Source organism: Haliotis asinina, chromosome 14 (assembly GCF_037392515.1).
Source record: "Haliotis asinina isolate JCU_RB_2024 chromosome 14, JCU_Hal_asi_v2, whole genome shotgun sequence".
In the NCBI taxonomy this organism is placed as follows: domain Eukaryota; kingdom Metazoa; phylum Mollusca; class Gastropoda; order Lepetellida; family Haliotidae; genus Haliotis; species Haliotis asinina.
The window spans coordinates 6240443-6264641 of NC_090293.1; the positions used below are offsets into that span (position 1 = coordinate 6240443).

At 38.9% G+C, this 24199-nt stretch overlaps 1 protein-coding gene across 1 annotated transcript in view; it reads left to right on the forward strand.

The window, feature by feature from the left end:
- The window catches only part of LOC137262038 (rho family-interacting cell polarization regulator 2-like), a gene marked incomplete at its 5' end in the record, with an annotated part of 81138 nt that extends 70225 nt beyond the window's left edge, over window positions 1-10913 (forward strand). The window contains 8 exons of the mRNA XM_067799830.1: window positions 404-533; window positions 871-1029; window positions 2041-2187; window positions 2923-3072; window positions 4520-4566; window positions 4907-4990; window positions 5666-5759; window positions 6145-10913. Of these exons, the coding sequence (XP_067655931.1) occupies window positions 404-533; window positions 871-1029; window positions 2041-2187; window positions 2923-3072; window positions 4520-4566; window positions 4907-4990; window positions 5666-5759; window positions 6145-6221 (888 nt within the window). The remainder of the gene's footprint in view (window positions 1-403; window positions 534-870; window positions 1030-2040; window positions 2188-2922; window positions 3073-4519; window positions 4567-4906; window positions 4991-5665; window positions 5760-6144) is intronic.
- Between the last annotated feature and the right edge of the window lie 13286 nt (window positions 10914-24199).

Genomic DNA, 24199 nt, shown 5'->3' on the forward strand with positions numbered 1-24199 from the left:
GGTTTCTAAATGTTTAATGAAAGCCAAAATCTGGAAATGTACAGAATAATATGCTTCACAAATGTTCTCACAAAGTATCCTTGGTAAAGGTATGTAATAATGCAGATAGATAGTTCAGTATCTAAACAACTGGTTTCAAATATCCACTCTACAGAGACTTGGCACAAATTGTCCAAACATTTTTAGTGAGCTGTTTAATGTATGGAGGAATTACTTCGTGATCTTGTAAGTTGGCCGTCTGACAGTGTGGATTGTTAGAAACAGATATATCATGAATATTGCTGAGTCATGAATCAACATGGCATTTTAATTGGACATAGAGAGATGATACCAGTGACAGTACTTACAGCTTTTGTGCTGTTTTTATCGTTGTTTTTATGTTAATAATATTGGAATTTTGCAGAGTTTGGGCAACTTTGGTCCTCTGAGGTGTCGAGAGTTCTACGCACTGGATAAACTCCAGAAGCAGGCCTTCATCATCGAAAGTTTGATGAAGATCGCCAAACAAGGGCCTGATGTGGATCTGCATTCTGGTATGTTGAATTGCCTGTGGAAACTAGCATCATTTATGGATGTCTAAGGAGGAAAAGAATCAACCTTGAGATAACATACGCAGCAAATTGGTTAACATTTCACCGGTTAAATGTTACATTGATGGACAAGTCAGTAACAAGTTCACTAAAGTTCTTGGCTGTTTCACAAGGTGATTGTAGTAGTAAGGTGATCATAACTCCCATACAATTCCGGCAATCACTGGATTATCTGATCCTGACTGAAGTAAATTCAGTCCTGCTTTAAATAGTTACAATAATCAAGTGTAGCATAAATGAAACAAAAATAAACTGCTAATATCATGCCATATTTCTTCAGTGATGTCTGAGCTGACCGAAGACAAGGCATTGAAGGAATTCTGGGTTCTGTGTGTGGACCAGAACGTGCTATATGTCCACCCAGAGAAGCTGTCCTACACCATGGAGCAGAAGTTTGGACTCAATATCAAGGAGACCTTTGATGTTGCCCCTGCCAGAGGTACGTTGTTCATTGACCCATTGAAGATCCGAGTTAAGCATGATCTTCAGAAAGTGAAGATCCAAGATGCTTGACCATCATTCTGGCATGGAAGCATGTTCATTGTTCAGTGAAGATCCAGGTTGCAATTGGTCATCAGGAATCCATGCTTGTCATAACAGGCGTCTGATGGGATCGGATGGTCAGACTCGCTGATTTCGTTGACACATGTTATCATTGTCCAGTTGCATAGATTGATGCTCATGATGTCAATCACTGGATTGTTTGGTCCAAACTCAGTTACATACAGGCAACCACCATATAGCTGAAGTACTGCTGAGTGACATACTGGGAGTAATTATAAAGGTAAAACATTGTATGAAAGAATCCATCCATATTCAGCTTTTGAAATGAATATATGTATTAGAAATATGTTTGCAGAGTTATATATCATAGGGGTTAGCAAAACCTGCAAATTCTGCCATTTAAATTAATTTAGGGAAGGACAGTGGTAAGGGTTCTTGTTCTGCTGAAGACCCGATTGATTCTGTTTGCAGTAACATTTATTGAAGTCAGTTATGATGCCTTGTGACTAAATTCAGTTTTATCACACTGCAGCTTTTTCTGTTATTTAAAAGGTGGTGGGGTAGCCTAGTGGTTAAGCATTCACTCATCACAGACCGATGTTCCAGGTTTGATTCCCCACATTTGTACAATGTGTGAAGCCCATTTCTGGTGTCCCCTGCTGCAATATTGCTAAAAACCATACTCACTCACTCATTTTCTCGTTTCTCGAGATTACATACAGGTGGCTGGTTAGCTCAGAGGTTGAGGCGTTTGCTAGTCCTGCTGAAGACATGGGGATGATTCCGTCTCATTTTGTCAAAATGGTTATTATGTTGTTGTATGTCTTAAAATAACTGAGTGGAAACAGTACTCCACACAACTCTGTTTCTGCATGATGTGTCTGTTTGGATGCTGTGCCTTCAAATGTAATTTAAAGGGTAGTAATAAAAGATGCCTGTGTTACAGTGTTTGCCTACATAATGGCGAAGGTGCTGGACCTGCCGTCGTACGACCCCGACAAGCTGCGTCCATCATTGGTTGTCACTCTGCATCAGTTTGTAAGCTTCTTCAAGAAGGATGGTCTGGCTCTCATTGATTCCATCGCTCAGGAGAGTGAGTATTTTTCCATTGTAAACCAAAAGTCACTGTGTTCTGTAAGCTGATTGGTTGAAAAACATGATCAAATGGTATTTGATTCACGGAAACTGCAAGACTTTTCACTGCGTATTGACACGTAGAAACATCGCAAACAATTGTTTTGTTGGGTCATCAACAGTGGTGATGTCATTCAAATCATATTGTGACAAAATAATAGAATGACGCCACAAATGAGCAGCTAGAGATGCTGCCATGGGAACCAACTCAGACAGCTGACACCGTCGGTTCTAAACGTATTCCCAGGCTTCAAATACTCAATTACACCCGGAAAGTGGGCAACTCATGATGTTTATCACCTAAATCTGTCTGATGTTTCTTGACAAGATTATGCTTTTTGTGGAAAATTAAACAAGAATATAAAAAATAATGAGATGAGGTTTCATCAGCTGAGTGCAATGTGTTAAGCCCATTTCTGGTTTGACCCACCTAGATACTGCTGCAATATTCATAAATACAGCCTAAAACCCAACTCACTGACAAGATGATCATGGACACCATTACAGTTATTTTCTCATACAACATTTTCACGGTTTTCACAACATTGTATCAGTGTTACATTGGAGGAGGTTTCCATAGATGGATAGTGGTGTCAGCATTTATTCAAGTCAGATATTCCCTCATTATACTAGAAATCTGAGCATTGTGCCTGGGCAGAGAGTGAAATATGACCCTTGTTTTTTGTGTTGACAGTCAGCCTGATGGATCGGTTGTGTTCAGGAAACACAGATATGGTCATCAAAGCTGTGTTGACCTTGAAGGAGGACATTCCTTCCCCAACGTGCCTCAAGGTTGTTGGAACACTGCTGATTGCAAATAATAGGGAGATCAACCAGACAGCAAGTAAGTCTTCTTGAATCACAACCACAGAGTTTTACTATATCTAAGCCCTTGCAAAATTGTCCCCATCAGCCTATATATGCAGAATCCTTCATCATTTTTAGATCCATTTGCCTATGCAAAGATCTTTTATTTTGTTGTTTAGAGTTATGTCCCTTGGTGAGTGAGTGAGTGAGTGAGTTTAGTTTTACGTCGCACTTAGCAATATTCCAGCTATATGGCTACGGTCTGTAAATAATCGAGTCTGGACCAGACAATCCAGTGATCAACAACATGAGCATCGATCTGCGCAATGGGGAACCGATGACATGAGTCAACCAAGTCAGCCAGTCTGACCACCCGATCCCGTTAGTCGCCTCTTACGACAAGCATAGTCACCTTTTATGGCAAGCATGGGTTGCTGAAGGCCTATTCTACCCCGGGACCTTCACGGGTCTATGTCCCTTGGTAGAAGCACTTACTGCTTGACATGTATTAGAAGAACCTACACAGTAAACAAGTTTGTTAAAAGTAGGCGGGGCAGGGAATGTAGACAAATACACTTGGTTCCTACAGGTACTTGAGGTAGATCGGGGATTAAGCGTGTGCAATACATGCTGACCATGGTGTGAACTCAGTACCGCTCTGTTTTAAACGTGTCCACTAGTATGACATAACAATCAAAACACAATCAAAATGGAATGTTCTGGAGGGTGTTCCCTTATATGGAAATTGGGGTCATTTGTGAGGTCGTGGTTAATCTGATACTTGTCAATTATTTGTCTTATATAGAAGATTCATAGTGCAGTCGCTTAATTCCAAGTGTACAGGATACACTTGACTGTCCCGCTGGCTCAGCATAAATAAAACTGAAATACTGTTCTGTTGAACTAAAGGCGGTAGGGTAGCATGGTGGTTTAAGAAGACCAGGTTCTGTTTGAAGCCCATTTCTGGTGTCCCCTACTGTGATATTGTTTGAATATTGCTAAAAGCCATGTAAGTCACTCTACTCAAGAACTTGATGTCTTCTTGTCAGGCTGACATTTCATTTCCAAAATATGATGTAATAAGGTTTTGTAACTAATATTTGCGGAGTTACATGCAAGCTAGACTAACAGCTAGTCTCTGAAATGAACAAATTTTACTGAAAAAAGTTCATAGTGAACAAAATAATATAATGAAATGGAGCCCTCAGGCTTTCATTTCCTGAAGCTAAGGAAATCTAGACTTGCCACATTTTCTAGACTTGTGTGGGCTTTCTTGGATATATTTGCTTCAGGGTCTTCTGTGCGACAGACTAAATGCAAGCCTGCTGTTTAATATTAGAATGATACCATAATGTCTTGACTTTCTGTACAGACTTTTCCATTTGTTCATAATTGACATTATCATAATTTGAGTCTCACAACTGTATGCGTGGGTTCATGGAGTTAAGTTGTATATGTGTTGTACATGTCCCTGTTTGCTGCAGCAACCTATCTGAAGGCTGTTGGACGAAACAAAGAAGTTCGAGATAAGGTGAGTTTGAGAGGAACATTTCATATCTTCATCATAATTATGAAGGATGACTTTGTTTAGTCGACAGTGTTGAAAACTATTACCATAGCAAGAGTAAATGAAGCTGCTGTAAAATACCAACACAAATTGACTTCAACAGCTTACTCAGTGATGCTGCATTGTGAATTACAGTTGCTCCAGATAAACTGTATCTGTTTAAAATTTGTTAGAGAATGTAACTGTACCCTTGTACATATATAGTATATACTAGAAATGTGAAGCCCATTTCTGGTGTCCCAAGCCACTCTTTTCAGCAGTTCTGAGATGTGTGAATGTTTGACATTTTGGTGGTGTGTTTCAGGCGATGGTGATTTTCGTAGAGGGTCTGGAGGATCAGATCCCCGATGTCCGAGGAGGATCTTGCTATGCACTATCAGTTTTGGAGGTAAGGACAAGTTCACGTCATGCTGCTCGCTAATGTATTGTGAGATTCTTTATTAAAAATTGTCCCCGCCTGTGTCTCACAAGACGATTGAATAGATCAGGTGGTCACACTTGACGACCTGGGGCTCCTTTTACGGACCTTTAGTAAGGTCAGCTTTAACTCTGATTCTTTAACATTGCACTGAGGCTACCTTAGTGACTAACGATCACCTCATTGCTTTGCAAAGGGAGCTTTGTCATCAAACCATGATGGCATAGGCCATTACTCAGTCAAACACTGAATCGTTTGATTCAGATTTGATAAATTTGCAAAGAAGGTCGTTTGATTTGAATATTGCTGATTGTGGACAAGTAGCACAATCTTTGATTTCCCTGTCAGCACAATATCTGTACTGTGTCACTACTTTCTGAATGTCTTGTTATGTAGCTGAAATGTCTTCCAGTATTTCATTCCGTAACTACATACCAGTGGGTGGTGGAGTAGGTATGGTGTTTGCTGAGCAGGCTGAAGGCCTGTGGTCATTACCCCACGTGGATAATTCTGCATTACATGATGTAAATACTCACTGACATATCATAACCCCCATGTCATGATCCCCTTCTCATGTCTCCCAGTTCGTGACCCCCATTAAGTGTCTCCCATCTAGCTGACACCTCTGTACGCTATACATTGTAGGCGGTGGAGAGTATTGACCAGCTGGTGTTTGTGTGTCAGGCAGACGCTGCCTCCACAGTCCGGAGAAAGGCCAAGGATGCACTCTTTTCATTGGGTAAGTCTTACTCTTACTTATTGTCTATCCATCAAATGCATTCCTCTTCATAATACCAGCTTGTACATGCCACTTTGAGAAGTTCCTCTCAATACTATTTCATGATGGCTTTGCTGCCATCAATGCTAAGAAAGTCCATGTTATCACTCTTGATTAATCTAGGTGTGTAACTTCTTTGTCTATTTCAAGTTCTCCGGTAATAGTTGGGAATTCATCTTCATAGATTTACTGTCCTGAATCACAAGCAATGATGTATAGGGACACTCCTTATTGTCAGCAGATTCTGGTTGCCCCCTGGACACCATCATACAACTGGTTTGGACTGATGATAATTTGAATATGGTCTTTTGATAGTTTACCCTTGAATACTTGACTTTTGTTCCAGGTGATGAGGGAAGACGGGCGTTCGAGGAAGCCCAGCTGTCTTCCCATGGCTTCCAGGGACTTCAGATGAAAAAGTGAAACATCACTGTGTCTTGTCACCATCCATGCAGTGCTGAAAATTGGAGATCTCCTCAGCTAAGGGAGACAACTCCTGCCAAATCTCACCCCAAAGAGAGTGAACTTTCGAAGAGACAATCCTGACATGGATTTGAAGTCATTTTCATTCTTTGTACATTTTGTTACCAAGGAGATGAGATTATGCAAATGTGTCCGACCATGGTGAATAAGGTTTCAGGGTGTTGGAAGAAAGTATTCCGATAGTCTGTGTGTATGCCCAGCTGTGCCATGATAATGTGTGACGCTGCATGCACCTACATCATACACCACTAGGTCCGAGTTGGGGAGTGCACTAACATGCGGCACATGTACACCACAGAGGCTGTTCTGGAATGAGTGTCGCCCTAGAACCGTGAACTGTGATCCCAAGCACTCAACAGAATGGAAGCTTCTCACGTGATTAACAAAGAGACTCCGATGCAATGATACTGTTTGATGTGTACCGATATCTTAGCATGCTAGAATTCTGTCACAGTGTAGTTCTATGTTTCTATGAGAAGAATTTGCTAGTCGTTGCCAAAATGTCCGTATGTGCATCTGTTTACCACCTCCGTGATCATAGATCGTGTCATTACGGTTAGAACCATACTGTTTATCAGATATCCTTACAGGGCATTCTATTGACTGATATCAGTTCATTATGTAGGATATCACTTTGATGTAGGATATCAGTGTTTGATATAGGAGTTATCACCCAGTATGGTAATGAAGACTGGAAGTTATGCTCCATGTATTATAAATTCGGTCAGGTAAAGTTGCAACCACTTTTTTGTTGCTAATATTAGTTTTAATTTAGTTATCACTGCAATATCAGTATGTTACTGTGATGATGATTTCAGAAATTACGTGTGTGATACTTTAGCATATGATTGTGGCTTTGCATAGTACACAGTAGAACAGCTTCCCACAAGTACTGGTGCTAGCAGTTACCATACTAATGACATTTAAAAGACACGCATAATTTCTGAAAGCACCCATGCACAAACATTCTTCCAGTGTTTTGTTTTTAAGTCAATCAAAATTGTTGCTAGTCAGAAAATGTATGTTGATCTAAAGAGATTGTGAATGCTAATCATTGTTTATATATATCGTTGGAATGTAAATATGGTATGTGCACTAACATGGCTTAGCCAGGTGTAATCATGTATATACACGTGTACAGATTTTGTATTTCATATTGTACAATATAAGCATTTTGATCCGCATGTGACAATGTTGTTAGTTTATTTGTTGACAGTGCTAATAGCTGGAGACAAGGAATACCGTATTTCCTCTTTTAAGATGAATGGTAACTATACAGCTAAAGAGTTCTCTCCATTTTTCATGAAAACCATCAAAATGATGAGTTGTGCGGTTTGTGGTTAAAGTTGCACTTCACCTGCAAAGGCTGCTGTTCGATTCCCCACGTGGGTACAGCGTGTGAAGCCCATAGTTCCATGGAAATACGTCACTTTTCCTCATGTTTCCCCTGCTGTGATGTTGCTGGAATATTACTGGAGGCAGCACAAGGCCATACTCACTCACACTGATTTTATAAGCTGAGGTTCACTTGTGTGAAGTATTTCTTCTCAACAAAGAAATAAGGGAAATGATTCCTCCATGTGTGTCAATAGACCCTGGTCTGTTAATGTAGGAAATATGGTATTCACATCTGTTAACTATTTTTGAAATGACTGGTCTAGTCTGATTTCTCACTGGTTTCTTGAATCATACCTTCAGGCCAAGTCTAGTCCAAGTCACAGATTGTTTTTATTTTTTCCTGATAGTCATCCACAAGGACTGTTTGAATGTTTGTTTTTGTTTATTATCTAACAATCTTGCTACAAGACTTAGTGGACAAACTTCACTTTCACCATTATTTGACTTTTTGTTACCTTTCTGAGCTGAAGTTACAATTACATGTGATTTACCTTTGCACTTTTTGACCTTATCTTGTATAGTAAGAAAAGATTAGTTACCCCTAGAATACAACTGTAAAATTATAAATTTAGTTACATCTCAGTTGGTTGTTATGAATAAGTATTATTTTATTAGGCTTGACATGATGCGGAAATGCTGGGATTGACATACAGCGAAGTTGATAAGACTGGATAGGTGAAGTGCGTTAGCAGCCAGCAGTTTACCAACCTCCTTCTTGTCCAGGGTGTACAACTCTTGTTGGTGTATAACAACTGTTAATCCCTCCATTCCACAGTGTCTACTGGTTATTGATTCCTTATTTCATAGCATCCATATTCCTTTCATATTTACAGTAATGCACTTAATGAGATTAAGGACACACATTAATGTCTTTGTATTGTCCCAAAGTCTGCTTCCTTAAACTGTATAGTCTTTTGACGATGTTTGGTCAGATTTCACTTGTGGACAAATGTTTTCAGTTCTGTCAATAAGGATCTAAGTATCTCAGAGATAGCAGTGTGGAATATACACTATATTGGTCATGGCCAGAATATGATCATCTTTACATCATTCCTGGGTTATAATGCTTATTCCTTCTGTTTATCAACATTCCCTTCTAGTCTGTCCATGTTGAAGTGACTAATCAATCCATGTCTGCTGTGATTTCACAGTATATGCTGTTCGATATCAGTGTATAAAGAGTGATATCTTATGTTAGATCACTGCCGTCTCAATGATTATGATACTAATTCCAGTAAATGTCATCAAAAATCTGTTACTGTTATGCAGTATGTATGTTTTGTCAGAATGTTCAGGTTTTTATCTGATTCCCTGGTCAAGAATTTGAAATATGGTTGCTAAGCTTGCAATAAACGATTTGTCACTTTTAGCCATTAAGGGTCTGCAGAAAAGTGCCCTTGAGTTTTGAACACTAGCCCAGTTACTAGGTGCAGGGAGCGGTAGGGTAGCCTAGTGGTTAAAGTGTTGGCTAGTCACTCTGAAGACCTGGGTTGGAAGCAGCACAGTGGTACAATGTGTGAAGAAAATTTCTAGTGTCCCCTGCCATGATGTTGCAGGAATATTACTAAAAGTGGCGTAAAACTAAACTCATTCAGTACTAGATGCTGACTTGTTTAACTGAAGCTCAATTGCAGTAGACTGGTAGATTTCAGTCAAGCTTTAAACAAAATCTGAAATTGTTGCTAGTCAGATCTGCCAGGGAACGATTTTTTTTTTATATATGTTTCTGTCAGGACCGAATGTCGTCTGCAGCTTGTGTCATACTCTCTGTTCTTCACAACCATAGCATGGCTAATCATTAAAATCATGTTACATTCAGATAGATTCCTCCATCGCGAATTTCGAGGACACACCTGTAGAAGTTAGTACTCAGCTACAAGGAAAGAGCTTTGACTACAAGTCTAAAGAAGCAGTTGTTACTACTTTTTTGAGTAATTTTGATGAGGATGAATATGTACCCACTTACTTATATGATGGTATTCCTTCTTGGCTGTTGATTGACTACAAATATGATGTGAAAAATATCCACATTAATGTAATGGCACCACTGTTCTACTTTCGGAAGTTGACGTTTCTATTTGTGTTACTAAACTGGGATATTCTGGTTTGAATGCACACTTGTTCAGAGAAGGATGATTTGTGACCGGCTCATCTGACACATCCTTTGGTGGCAATGTCCAATGATCTGCACTTTTCTTGTCTCTCCGAAAACCCAGGTCTTCACATGGGTACATGGTGTGAAGCCCATCTCTGGTGCCACATGCTGTGATGTTGCTGGAATATTGTTGAAAGCAGTGGAAAAGTAAACTAACTCACTCATCCACACACAGGAGGTACTGTTTGAGACGTCTGACTTTTATGAGAAAGTGCATCACTGAATTATTGTGTATAGTTTGTGTTTTACATGTTAAGTTTATTTTGTTTGTAGGAGCACAGTTACTGTTTTGGTGTTTCATGTACATTACTACACAACAGTTCCCCTCTGTGAGATAAATCCTTATATACCAGGCTGGACATGTGTGAACAGCAGTCAGTTTTAACTGTTTTTTGTCCTTCCTAAATGAGGGGTGGAGTGGGTAGCCAGCCAGACAGACAAGGTGTTTGACCTAGCTGAAGAACCAGGTTTGAATCAGTGTTTAGAATTACATATGAAAATGAGTCCATGTATAAATTTTAAGGTTAATATTGTTTTTTTGTTTTTTCTTGTGTTTTTTTTTTCAAAATATAAACAAGTAACCTAAAGGTCTTAACCTCACCTCTAACACTGAAGTCTGTTGAATGTTTTTGCTGAATATGGCTAATGAAGTATATTCATAAACATTATCGGAAGTTTTTGGCAAGGAAGTGAAAGATTCTGAATGTTCAAAGAACAGTGATCAAGATTTTATAGTGTTCAGTTATGGGCAATATCAAAACTTTCTAATCATCAGTGTTTTAATTTCTGGGAAGGAAATATGTTTGTTAACCTACCCACATATTAAAGTATATTGGTGCATTGATTCCATTGTACATGTAGATCAACTGGTAATGTGTTAAGACATGTATATTTCCTGTCTGGCGATGTGTTATATTTCCTGGTGCATGTATATTACACATGTATATTTCACAGCTGTTGTGTAGACAGCTGTGTATCATGAACCCCCTCAGCCAACAGTCTGCTAGTCACATGCCCTTATATGGGCATGCATTTGTACTCTTGTGTAAATAAACTGTCAATCTTTGAAATGGAGAAAATGGTTGTCATATTGTCAAACATGTTTGATGGTAAACACGTGAAAATCCTTGTCATGATTGATCTTCAGTAACCCATGTTTCTTGTTAGAGAGGACTATCCAGGGCTTGATTTAGAGATGTGAACTTACTCGAACCATGTGCAGCCTAAGATAAAATGTAGTTGCACCAGCCAAATTGCAGATGTACTGCCTTTGTTGCAGTATGTAATGAAAGAAATATGCTATTGAATCACTTAGATGTTTTATTCAGAAGTGCCCACTCAAAAATTGACTCGCACCTGGTGTAAGTTATATTAATAACTTGGTTGCACCTTGTAGTATTGGGTCGCATTGGTGCAAGTAATAAAGCACTAAATCAAGCCCTGTTATCAGGTGGTCGGGTTTGCTGACTGACATTATCACTTTGCATAGACTGATGTTCATGATGTTGATTACAAGAAGTATATATGACATCTATCATTCTCATGTTTTACCTATACTATTTACATGCACGCCATAAGAATTTACTTAGATTTTTAACACTAAAGTACTGTCGGAAATAAAAGTAAACCCTGTTTTTTGGCACCTACTCAGTATCCCTAAATATTACACAACTGCATTTAAGATATGTCGAAATAACTCACTATGGTGGTATCCAGAAGGGTTCATGACCGGGAAGGCTAAAATCGTAACGCTTCTCGGTTCAATCAGCGTAGCCTTCGCGGTACTTCCAATACAATGTTATGGCTGAATGAACACAGCGCACCCCACTCGGAGGCTCTGACAAATTTCACAGAAAACAGGAATAATGTGGGCGCTCGTTATTTGGGCACGAAAGTGGCAAGTAAAGAGATTATATGTACTTATTTGTTTTAAATTGGTCTGTGTAGGCGATGCCCTCGATGATGTTTACAATATTGTCCATCAGGGTTTAGAGTCCGGAATCAGTGTTCATATGAGGCCTTTTCCTGAGAAGGCTCCAACCAGTTGCCTTGCAGCTGTTGTAACTTACCCCTCATCCTTCCTCGTCGAGTTGACTCAATGAAGTGAATTCAACTGTGCATCAGCCATCACGAATATGTGCATGACAGCTCGGCTTAGGTTTGCAACTAACTTACAGTAGCATGGATTAATCTCCCTCCAATGTTTTTTTTTTATATTTATCTATTTCAAATTAAATACATTTATATGCTTATAGTGAATATATAACGTTACTGTAATATCTAAACATTGTTTAGATTGCCAACGTGAATCATATTTCACACACCCGCTATTCGCGACCTGGTGCATGTTTTCTGTGATACAGATTCCAGATTTTGCTGATTGCTACAACGAAAAAATTAAAACAAAATGCATATATTAAATTTAAAACAGACTAAAGTTATAGCAACAATGTCAGGCTATTACCTCCTTCAGGTATATATCCATCAATAACCACATGCAAGAACGATATTCCATTCATCTGCAGCTGGTATATGATCCTGCTCTATGTCTTGTGTCTTTCAACAGTCTAATGTGCGAAAAAGTGACACATCGTTTCAGACTTTTCCACGCTATGGTCTTATAGGTCACCCTAAGACAGCACACCTGTCAACTAATTGCATGATGTCCGCCATTAGTTAGCCAATAATGAGCAATCAATCAATCAAATTAGTGGCGGTTAACTCTTTGAAGGGGGGATGTTGTTTTTACACTCACACTTTACGACAGGGTGTAGTCAGTACAGATTAGTAAATCCACACAGATAAACACTGCCTTTTCACAAATCCGCTGTGGAAGTAATTAATCAATCAGTGTGTTATCGGTTAATCCTTTGATCGATGTTTGTTTTTGTAACTCAGCTGATAAACCCTCTTGCATCACTTACATGCACATATTACATAACATGCAATACATTTGCCACATCAAACCTTAATTTATAATGTTGAGTATTTACTCCAGACAAGAGAAATGCCAAATGGGCACCTGTCGGGTAATCCAAGTGGGGTTACCACTAACTACACCTTTTATAAATTCATTAACGGACCATCAAGTGAATGATGGCAAATAACACGTGTAGGTTTTTACCATCAAACGAGGGTTACAGCAAGGAAGATGTAATCCCTGCAGCCTGAAAACACTGATGGGGCGAAACTGTTTTGAGGATACCAGCGGAACTTCGTTGTTACATAAGAAACACATATAGGCATTTGTTGTCTACTTTGGTAAATATGTATAATCAGTTTTTTCGGACATTTTCAGATTTCTCTACCAATTAAATTAATTAAATTAATTATACGTTTTTTATTATCATCGATAATAAGCCAGGGGTGCAGCTACCAAAATTTAAATACGATTTTTGCTATGACAGCTGGGCCAGCCCTCAAAACTGTCTAAATATAAAGTTTTGCAATCTATCGGACTTATATGAAACAAATGGCTTGCTTGCTACGTGCCTGTAGGCATCATTTGTCACATGACATGATGAAATATCGAGGTCCAAAACACAGAAATGGGATCAAATTTACCCAGTCACTATACCATCCAGGCATCAGAAGAAAAACACTACACTGTTGTGATATTTTATTACAAACAAACAAGGACTACCAGGGATATTTTCAAATAACGACATGTGACTGTCATCCGGCCTCCTCACTGTTCAGGGCGAAGAAATTCTGCTAGTGCGGATAGGAGCCCAGTCCCCGTGTCCGGAAAATCTCGCCAAATCTCGCCAAATCTCGCATTCTCGCACTCTTGGCTTTACCAAAATACCAGGGAGCCAATATAGGAGGGGAGAAGAAACTCCACGAAAAGCCGCTGAACGTGTCTCGGGTCGTTACGTAATCAATATAGCCAAAATGGTGGCAGCGTAATATTTAAGATTGAGCCCGGTTTATTTTCAACAGCTGATTAACACCCCCTGGAACCACTGTCCTGCAGAGTGCAGTGATGGGGTGACTGTCCGCCTGTGTTTGCAGTGATCGCGTGCTCGTTTTGGTGGTGAATATATGATCGGTGTTAAAATCAAATCACCATTTGTGAAACATGAACACTATGGCTGAAATATTAGCATTTCACGAATGCACTGGATGTGGTGGTTATAAATAGAAAATTTCAAGTTGCTAGGTTAAACATGAAAGAAACAATCGTCGATTATCGGCAGAAGATATCTTTTCACGTAGACAAATACTAAGTTTGTTTCCTGATGGTTTGATTTTGCAGCATTTCTATGAGCCGATATAGTTGATGATACATTTTTTTACATATATATGACGTCTTTGCCCTATTGAATGCATAATATTCATTTTATCTATCTAAATGTGATCGTGATGTGATCGGGGTCCAATAACTGCAACCCACTGTGCATGCTGGAGTGATCGTATTTTTTCTAGCAGTGATCGGTATCGTGCAATCTTTTCAAACATGCGCATGGACCATGTAGAAGTGAAGATGACTGAAATATATTGTTTGGATCTTAACTTTATTGGCATAGAATCAGAAATTAAAGTCCCAGCTATTGTGCGAGAAAGGATTCAGACGGCACAGCACACGTTAATGAAAAAATAACGGCACAGCACAAGTTAATGAAAGAATTACACGTGCTTCACGAACACCTGGCTTTCCGTTTCTGTGCACCCCTCCCTCGTAACAAACAGTGAACTGTGTGATTATTTTAATGATAGATTGTTAAACAACGTTTTTTTTTTTGTTTTTGTTTTTTAGGACATAAAACCCTCTCAGAGTTGGTATGATGGTTTGATTATGATCAGCGTTTGACTGAGTGTGCTATGTTTAACAGTTTCCGACTTAGATTGCAATTCATCGTCCTCTTTTGTGCCAAACGGACTATAGTAGTCATTAATAAAGAGTCAAACGATGTACAGCCTGACACAAACCTAGAAACGTTTATTAGAAATGATAGAACTAAGAGTGTCATCATAATGTTTATTATCACACTTCACGTCTAGATGTCTTTGTGATTGGCTGAGCGCTTTTCTTTTATTTTCAATATACCCCGCTTAAAAGTGAGTAACATTTCCTATGTACCCCGCGGCTGGGAATGCCGAGCTCATTTGGTACTTCGCTGTAGTAATTCTTTATCTCGAGTTACAATGAATCACATATGATATACAGAAATTACCGATATAAGGGAGATAACTCTAAATTTGGTTTTCTTGGCAAATTGTAGCACCCTTGCTTCAAACAATTCAAAGTTAACATAGGGAACATAAACAAACATCGAGGGTACATCAACCCATGTTCGCCTCCTGGCCAGGGAACAACTTGTATTGTGTGTATGCTAAAAGTGGTTACATGGTTTTTTATCCTGGGTGGGAGGTGGGGAGGAGACTGTTAAATCAATCAAGGCCTTGTCTGTCTGTCTGTCCTCTGCCAACCACCATGGACGAACAAACTGAATCTGCTTTCATCCGTGGAGAGCACACGAGACCACTGGCCACGATGTCTACTCCATCTCAAACACGCTTTCCTGTGACGTGGTGTTAGTGGTGGACGAAATGCATGTCGCCTACAGCGGAGTCCGGCTGCCTTTAAGGGACCAATAAACTCAATTTTTTTTGTACTCTTTTTTATCACTGCATTTGAAAGACTTTTCGTTAGTCATAAACGAAACACCGTTGTTTGTTTTTTTAAAAAAACCAAGCTTGTGGTTAATTAATACCAAGCGCTTAAAAGTTGCTAAAAAGCCGTCTACTTTTCTCTCGCCCGCAAACGAAACCGCAGACAGGTTACGTAACCCTGTCGCCAGAGCCCTACAGTGACGTCATAGAAGGAACGATTTCTCGTTAATTGTATAGAAAACGTGTAGCAAGGCCGTCATTTTGCTGATTTCTAGACGTCACCAAAGACATGCCGAATTGTTGTGTTGCCTTCAATTGTTCCTTGGGGTCGGGTGATGGTGTCAATATGCACAGATTTCCACCAGACTCCGTAGTTTGTGCTTAAATTGGCTGTTAGTGTGTGCGATGTGAGCTTTGTGGAAGACTGTGGTATATACTAAATCGGATGGTTCGCCCCCAACCACGCTTCCAGGATAGAAAATGGAGTTCAAGTTTCATAGAGTTTATAAAATCAAGACTGCTTACTACACATTGCTGACCAAAAGGATTTTGCATGGATATATCGCTTTCGTCCTCGGAAACGAGGTTGTGGTCGAAGTGACAATATTATAGTAAGTATTATTATTTTGACCCCTTATATTGACCGATTCCAAGACTGAAATTGTTATGTTATAAGCAATGTCATGTAAAATCCTAATGTCCATCAATAAAATACATATTTTACTACCAGTAGAAAGTAATTTTGATTTTGTAAGTCGGTAAAAACAACCTTAAATAGCATTCATCCCAAGACAGGTCGCCGCCATTTTTGAAAATGGTGAAGTCAAATCCATTTGAATTAATGAGAAAATGTATGGTTTGTTCTCATCAAGTTAGAAAATAAAAACTACATAAATATGTATTTGAATCATTACCAAAATTAGTTTGCATGACACAACCTGTAACATAACCTAAGCGAGGTGGTGGTCGAAGTGAAAATACTGCGCGATAAATTTCTTCACTTGCTAAATTTACTTGGTTTGTAACGTTCACTCACCAGTATGTAGACACTTGTCAATATAATCCTAATCCTATAATCATAATCATAATTACTTTATAATCATACTTGCATGCATTTGCTTGCAACTTAATAAAAAGAAGCGATCTGCGAATGTATAACAGGAATGTAACATGTAGACATTTCACAGTTTTCCTATGTGAATCATAATTCGCACGCACGCCCTAGTGTATGTCGTCTGCATCATTACACTTAACGACGAAAACAATGATTCTGTTGAAAGCTACGACAACTTATTAAAAACAAAAATGCAAATATTAAAATGAACGTTATAGGAGCAATGTCAGGTTATTGCGGTCTTCGAGGAATGTATCCATCAATATCCACAAAAACAAGTGATGTATAATTCATCTGTGTCTTTTAACAGTCTAATATAGAAAACGTGATGTATCGTTTCAGGTTTTTCACATTGCTGTATAGTTTCATTGGTTACCCAAGATAGCACACCTGGCAACTACTTGCATAATGTGTGTCAGTCTTTTAAAAAGTTATTTAGTTGGCCAATAATGATCAATCAATCGATGTATTGGCGGTCAATCCTTGAAAGGAGGGTGCTGCTTTACATAGACTCAGACACGACAGAGTGTATTCAGTATAGATTAGTAAATGTACATACATAAACACTACCTTTTGACAACTCCCCCATTTTAATCCCCATTAAACTAATTAATCAATCAGCGTGTTATCGGTTAATCCTTTGATCGGTCCAGACAAAAGAAATGCCAAATGGGGGCCTTTGTCGGGTAATCTAAGTGGCGTTACCACTAATTATACCTGTCATAAATTCATTAACTGAGCATCAAGTGAATAATGACAATTAATGTGTAGGTTTATACCACCTAACACGGATTACAACCTAGCAACACCAAGTGATTTTGACAGAATCGTCTATGAAAACAAGGGCTGTAACTCGCAAAGTAGGCAAAGCAGGAGACAAAACTAAATGATAGTAGATTGTGAGAACATACAGTTTTCATTTTTCTCAGCAGCTTGTACAAACCTGTAAACGAAATAGTTTAACCCCTGAAATGTAGATGAATACTGCACAGACCCCCATTTCTATACCCACTATTACGTCACGTAGACGCGCCGCTCTGACTGGCTGAAATTTCGTTTGCGGTTGAGAATTGTGCACGATTGACAAAAAGGTCGATTTAAGGTAATTAAAGATCGAAATGAGCAGTTTTAATGACGGGGTTTCATTTATATCGATGTCAGCAAGTGATTTTGCATTTGTACCCTATTAGAGTATATGTGACCTTTAAACGTCGACGGGCGATGCTCCTGGGTACCCTTACATTGTTAACATTGAAGTGATTTGTTGGAAGACCTGCTGTGTGTTAACATTGAAGTGTTTTGTTGGAAGACCTGCTGTGTGTTAACATTGAAGTGTTTTGTTGGAAGACCTGCTGTGTGTTAACATTGAAGTGATTTGTTGGAAGACCTGCTGTGTGTTAACATTGAAGTGTTTTGTTGGAAGACCTGCTGTGTGTTAACATTGAAGTGTTTTGTTGGAAGACCTGCTGTGTGTTAACATTGAAGTGTTTTGTTTGAAGACCTGCTGTGTGTTAACATTGAAGTGTTTTGTTGGAAGACCTGCTGTGTGTTAACATTGAAGTGATTTGTTGGAAGACCTGCTGTGTGTTAACATTGAAGTGTTTTGTTGGAAGACCTGCTGTGTGTTAACATTGAAGTGATTTGTTGGAAGACCTGTTGTGTGTTCACATTGAAGTGTTTTGTTGGAAGACCTGCTGTGTTAAGGAATCGGTGTAATAACGCAGCGTTAGTCATGTGCCTGTCATCTAAGACTGACTGACTGACTGGTCTGAATTCTTGAAATCTCTGCCACAGTCTACCAACAGCATCCTGACTCACATAAAAGCGGATAGCAACCTACTGCTGAATTTGACCAGGCCTATGGTCTGACACTGTCACAGTCCCCGAATCACATTATTTTCCATACATCCTAGCCTCCCTGCAATGCTAAAGTCCTAAATGAATCAAGTCTAGATTTCCCCTGGTTCAGAATCCCCGGTCTCCTCGGGGCTCCTTTTCAATTTATAATAGGTTTGTTGGTAGCTATCAAAATTATGATTATCTAAACATTAGTCTATGTCTGACACGTTTCAGCAAGTGTTAACAAATGGATATCCATGTCGACATTTTGATTAAAATGTGTGTTATTTGAAACAGAATGTATCTCACATTAAAGAACTAAATGTGTTTTTCCGTACTGTTAGGAAGGTTTGTAAAAAAAACTGTTGTATTTGTTTGAAACAACAGGAGCCGTCAGAAGATGACATATCCACCCGGCCCCCATATATTTGAAAGGAAAAATCATCTGACAGTTACTTTGGTTTTTTTAGATTAAGTCTAAAAAAACCCATGGAAGTCATGAAAAAAATAAATGCCATATATCTGTAAACAGCAAAAGGCACCACTTCAAGGTCTGTCTCATATATCTGCCAAGATCTGTTGAAAGATATCAAATGGTTTTCGAGTTGTGTTCTGGAAATGAAGCCCATCCCTCCATGTTGAGACTAAGTCCGAATTGTTTCCATGGAAACCGGAAAAATAAAAATGCCAAAACTTTGTAAATAGTAAATGGCACCACTTTATGGTCTGCCTCAAATATCAGCAAAGTTTTGCTGAAAGATATTAAATAGTTTTCGAATTGTGCTCCGGAAAACGAGGTCCTTTCCTCCATTTTGAGACGTAGTCCGAATTGTTTCCATGGAAACCTAGAAAATGATAAATCACAGAAACCTGCAAATAGCAAAAGGCACCACTTTGGGGTCTACCACACATATCTACCAGGTTTTGCTGAAAGATATTAAGAGGTTTTCGAGTTGTGCTCCTGAAACGAAACACACCTCTACCTTTGAGACAAAGTCCAAACATTTCCATGGGAAACCGAGAAAATAAGAAATCACAAAAACCTGTAAATAGCAAAAGGCACCACTTTAAGTTCTGACTGATATATCTACCAAGTTTTGCAGAAAAAATATTCAACGGTTTTTGAGTTATGATCCGGAAACGAAACCCACCCCACCATTGGACTAAGACCAAAACGTTCCATGGAAAAACAACAAAAATAAAAATGCCAAAAATCTGTAAATAGCAAAACGAACAACCATAGGTTGAGATTACTGTATCTATCAGTTTTGGTCTAAAAATATTGAATGGTTTTTGAGTTATGCTCCGGAAACAAACTGATTACGGATGGATGGACGGACAGACAGACAGACGAGGCGTCGACTATATCCCCCCGCATTGGGTTCCGGAGAGATAAAAACGAAGATTTCACAACTTTTAAAATTGTTGTTACTAATAGCTTGGCGCTTCATCAATGACGCTAGCAGACTTAGGGGTGAATTTAGCCTTCCTTCAACACCATTACCGTGGCGGTTGGGTATGTCAGAAGTTAAAGCGTTCGCTATTCACGCCGAACACCCGGGTTCAATTTCCCATGTGGGTAGAAGGTGTGAAACCCATTTCTCGTGTCCCCCGATAGGAAATAGCTGGAATATCGCTAAGGGCGGCGTAAAACTAAATTCACAACACCGGTAATGGCGTGTAATTCCATTAATGTATTTGGATCTACAAATATCCCTGAATACGTCTTCCGAAAATTATTCAGAGAATATAAAATAATACAAAAACTACGAATTGTTCTCTTTCCACGTCTCACATGACACACGGATTGATTGTATCAGGGATACTCTATAACAGGGATTGGTCACTCGCTTGCTTTCCTTACCATTTGTACTAATTAACGTGTGCCTCGTCATGCTCCACTGCACACGTCGACTTGGTTTGTTCTCTGCGCAAATCGGCTGCGCTTAACAGTATTTCAACCAGTTTATTGTCGGAAACTATCGGCATCTCCCGGAGTAATACTCGGTAAATTGGAGTAGGCTCCCCTGAATGTTGTCACAAGCTGGTTACACTTCCTGTCGCCGAATGATGCATGTGTGGATTAATGAGAGGACTTGAGAATGTGTTTACACATTGCCTTGTTCAAAGACTCTCTGTTTATGTGACAATTTTGATACAGCGTTCGAAACGATCGCCAGCCCAAAGGCCCAGCGTCGGCTGTTAATGTATCAGGCCAACAGTTTCAGTTATCTGCAGGCCCCTGTGGTCTTCTGTCAATTAGATCTCATTTTCTTTTCAACTAGCATCTTGCCCATAATTTGTATTAATGTTTAGGAATTATCCCTGATCCTTCATGTTAGGATAACTTCCAGTTTCACTTCATAGTATTATATATTCAGTGCCGCATAAGAATGTCAGCAGTCTATAACTAATGTAAACTTCTCTGTGCTCCATACACTTCACTAATGGATTTTGTAGGGACTGTGAAACTCTCTACAATGAAGACTATTTTGTTTTTATTGGTTTGATTTCAACAAAATGGGTATGCAGACTTTAAAGACTGCAAGTGGCAGCAAGCCCTGATGGCCAAATGGCAAACTAAAGAACTGCAAACACTGTTATTATATGTATTTGAAATGATCTGTTGCACAATTAAAATGTATCATTATGTTTCAGTGGTTTTCTGTTTGTGTGGAATGCTTAGGCTGCATAAAAATATGTTTCTCAGGCACATTCTTTTCAAAAGTGACGAGTAAGACTTTGATTTTTAATTTTTGATAGAAAAAATATGACGAGGGAGGAACACATTTTTATTTCTTTTTCCTTCAGGAATACAGTTTGGAAAGTTAAGCACATGTTAATGAGTTGTAGATTCAGTCACTCTCATTCTTACAGACACTCAGTCTATAATGGACAAATGGACGGTCGTGGCAAAGTCGAAATTATTTTTTTTAAGAGGGCAGTTAATGAAGATGACCAGATGTCTTCCTGCATGTGCGCAATTGCATGGATACTGACAGAATGTCAACTGACACAGTCACTCCCACCTAAAAAAACCAGAAAGTTTAAAACCATCACAAAGCGTTAAAAAGTCCTTTGCAGTTTTGTCAAATATCAACAATAGTTTCAGAACTAAAACATTCAAGCATCAAAGGCATCCATGGCAGATTAGAACAGATCAGATATGTCATACCTCACACTTTCACCAGATAGAATATTCCCCTCAATACTTAGAGGTGTATTTGAAAGAAATGAATTTTAGGACGACTAAACACATTCAAACATTGGCTTGTAGTAATGAGTGATCAGATCAGATCAACGATATGTCATATTTTTCACACACATGAAATACTTGTGAATGTATACACCCTACCAATTATTTTTTTAATTCATAAAATCATCACTATTACTTCCAAACACCTCTCACCATATGGAACGTTTCCCTAACAGAAATTAAAGGTGTGTGTGAAAGAAGTTTTTTGAGCAATAACTAGAAACACTCAAAAAATGCTGTGTAGTATATATATTTCAATGGCGGATCAGAACAGATCAGCGAGATGACACGTTTTTCACACACCTCAAATACATCCTAACAATATGTTTAGATTATCAAATTATAAATATTACCTGCAAACACCTTTCGGGTCATAGTATATTCCCCTCATAAATATTTAAGGTGCATGTGAAAGAGGTTTTGGAGCAATAACTAGAAACACTCAAAGTTATACTATTTCAATGGCGGATCAGAACAGAACCGCGAGATGGCACATTTTTCAACACCTCAAAAACACCCTACCGATTTTTTTTAAATTATAAAATTAGCACTATTACTTCCAAACACCTTTCACTAGATGGTATGTTCCCCTAATGGAAATTAAAGGTGTATGTGAATGAAGTTTTTGAAGCTGAAACAAAAGCACTCAAACAACGCCGTGGAATATTTCAATGGCGGATCGGATCAGATCGGCGAGATGGCACATATTTCACACACCTCAAGTACATCCTAACAATTTATTTTAGATTATGAAACTATCACTATTACCTGCAAACACCTTTCGCCTGATGGTAAATTCCCCTCATAAAAATTAAAGGTGTATCTGAAAGACGGTGATGAGTAATATCTAGACACACTTCAAACAACGGCGTGTAGTATTTCAATGGCGCATCAGATCAGATCGGCGATCTGCCACATTTTTCACACACCCCAATTAAACCCCAACATGTTTTTAAGTCACAAAACTATCACTATTGCTTGCAGACACCTTTCAACTAAAGGTATAATTCCCTGCTAAAACATAAAGGAATGTGTGAAAGAAGCTTTTATTGACGAAACTCAGTCTATCTTCGCTGTGTACCGATAATTGAAGCCAGAGTGTTACAAGATGCCGACTTGAAACTTTACTACAAACATATTTTCTTATACTGACACTAATTACAAATATGTGACTAGAACTGAAGTAACAGAACAGGTGACTTACCTTCTACGTGTAGGTTCCGAGTTGTCACAACACTCAGCGAATGTAATCAGCTGTTGAAAATGAACCGAGCTCAATCTTAAATACTACGCTGCCGCCATATTGTCTCCACTGGTCACGTGACAAAGCGAGACATACGTTCAGCGGTTTTTCGAGGAGTTTCACCTCCCCTCTCTATATAGGCTCCCTGATTGTATGTACTCTACATTGTGAAAACCTTCCCCGTCTACATGTGTGTCTGTGTGGTGACCACTGATCAGTTGGTCAACAACAAATCTCTGCGAGTAGTTGTGAGTATGTTAATGGAAAGTCGGAGTGTGACGCATATTTCCGCCAAATGACGTCACTGATTTCCACACTTTGGCGATGCATCCTGGATATGTGTCTCTGGTTCACTTTCTTGCTTAGGGAACAGGCTGTGGCTTAAGGTACTATGCCTAGAGATTGTTTTTGTTTTTGCAAATGTGTAATGTATTTTTCGTACCCTCATGTTTGCTTGATATACATTGTCATACGTGTACGCTTGGTAAATATGAATTATTGCCCTCGTTTTTGTTAAGTGTTTTGTCATTGTCCCTATTTCCAAATCTCCGTGTTTCTGCACACAGTAATTGACAACTGCAGACAGGTCATCCATAGAAGGGCAATATCCTCACCTAACCCCATCATTCATGTTGCTCGGTCTGAAACTGGCTGAAAATATACTTTGTTACATCGATAAACCTACTCATTTCATATTTTCTATAAATTTTGAGAAAAAGTGTACAGAAATTTCCGATCGCTGCATACACCAAATTTCCGATCACTGAATTATGTGTTCACTGTACTCCCGCGATCACTTCACTGAATATCAGGCTTACATTTTGTACAATAACTTCTTCAGTTTTGATCTGAATGACTTCCTCTTTTCACAGAGGGTACTACTGGTGATGCATATTAACTATGTTTGTCTTTCATAGGAAAAATGGAAATATAAAGAAATCAGTATTTGTCTACTTGAAAAGATATGATCTGCCGATAATCGACGATTGCTTTATTCATGTTTAACCTAGAAACTTGAAACTTTCTATATATCACCATCAGGACCTGTGCATTCGTGAAATGTTAATATTTAAACGATATTGTTCGTGTTTTGCAAATGGTGACTAGCTTTTTAACACCGATCTTACATTCGCCACCAAAACAAGCACGCGATAAGCACGCTATCACTGCAAATACAGGCGGACAGTCACCCCATCACTGCACCTCTGCAGGACAGTGGTTTCAGGGGGTGATTAAGTTCGCCGAGTGTTGTAACCACTGAAATCCTACATGTAGAAGATAGGTTAACTATTTTGTC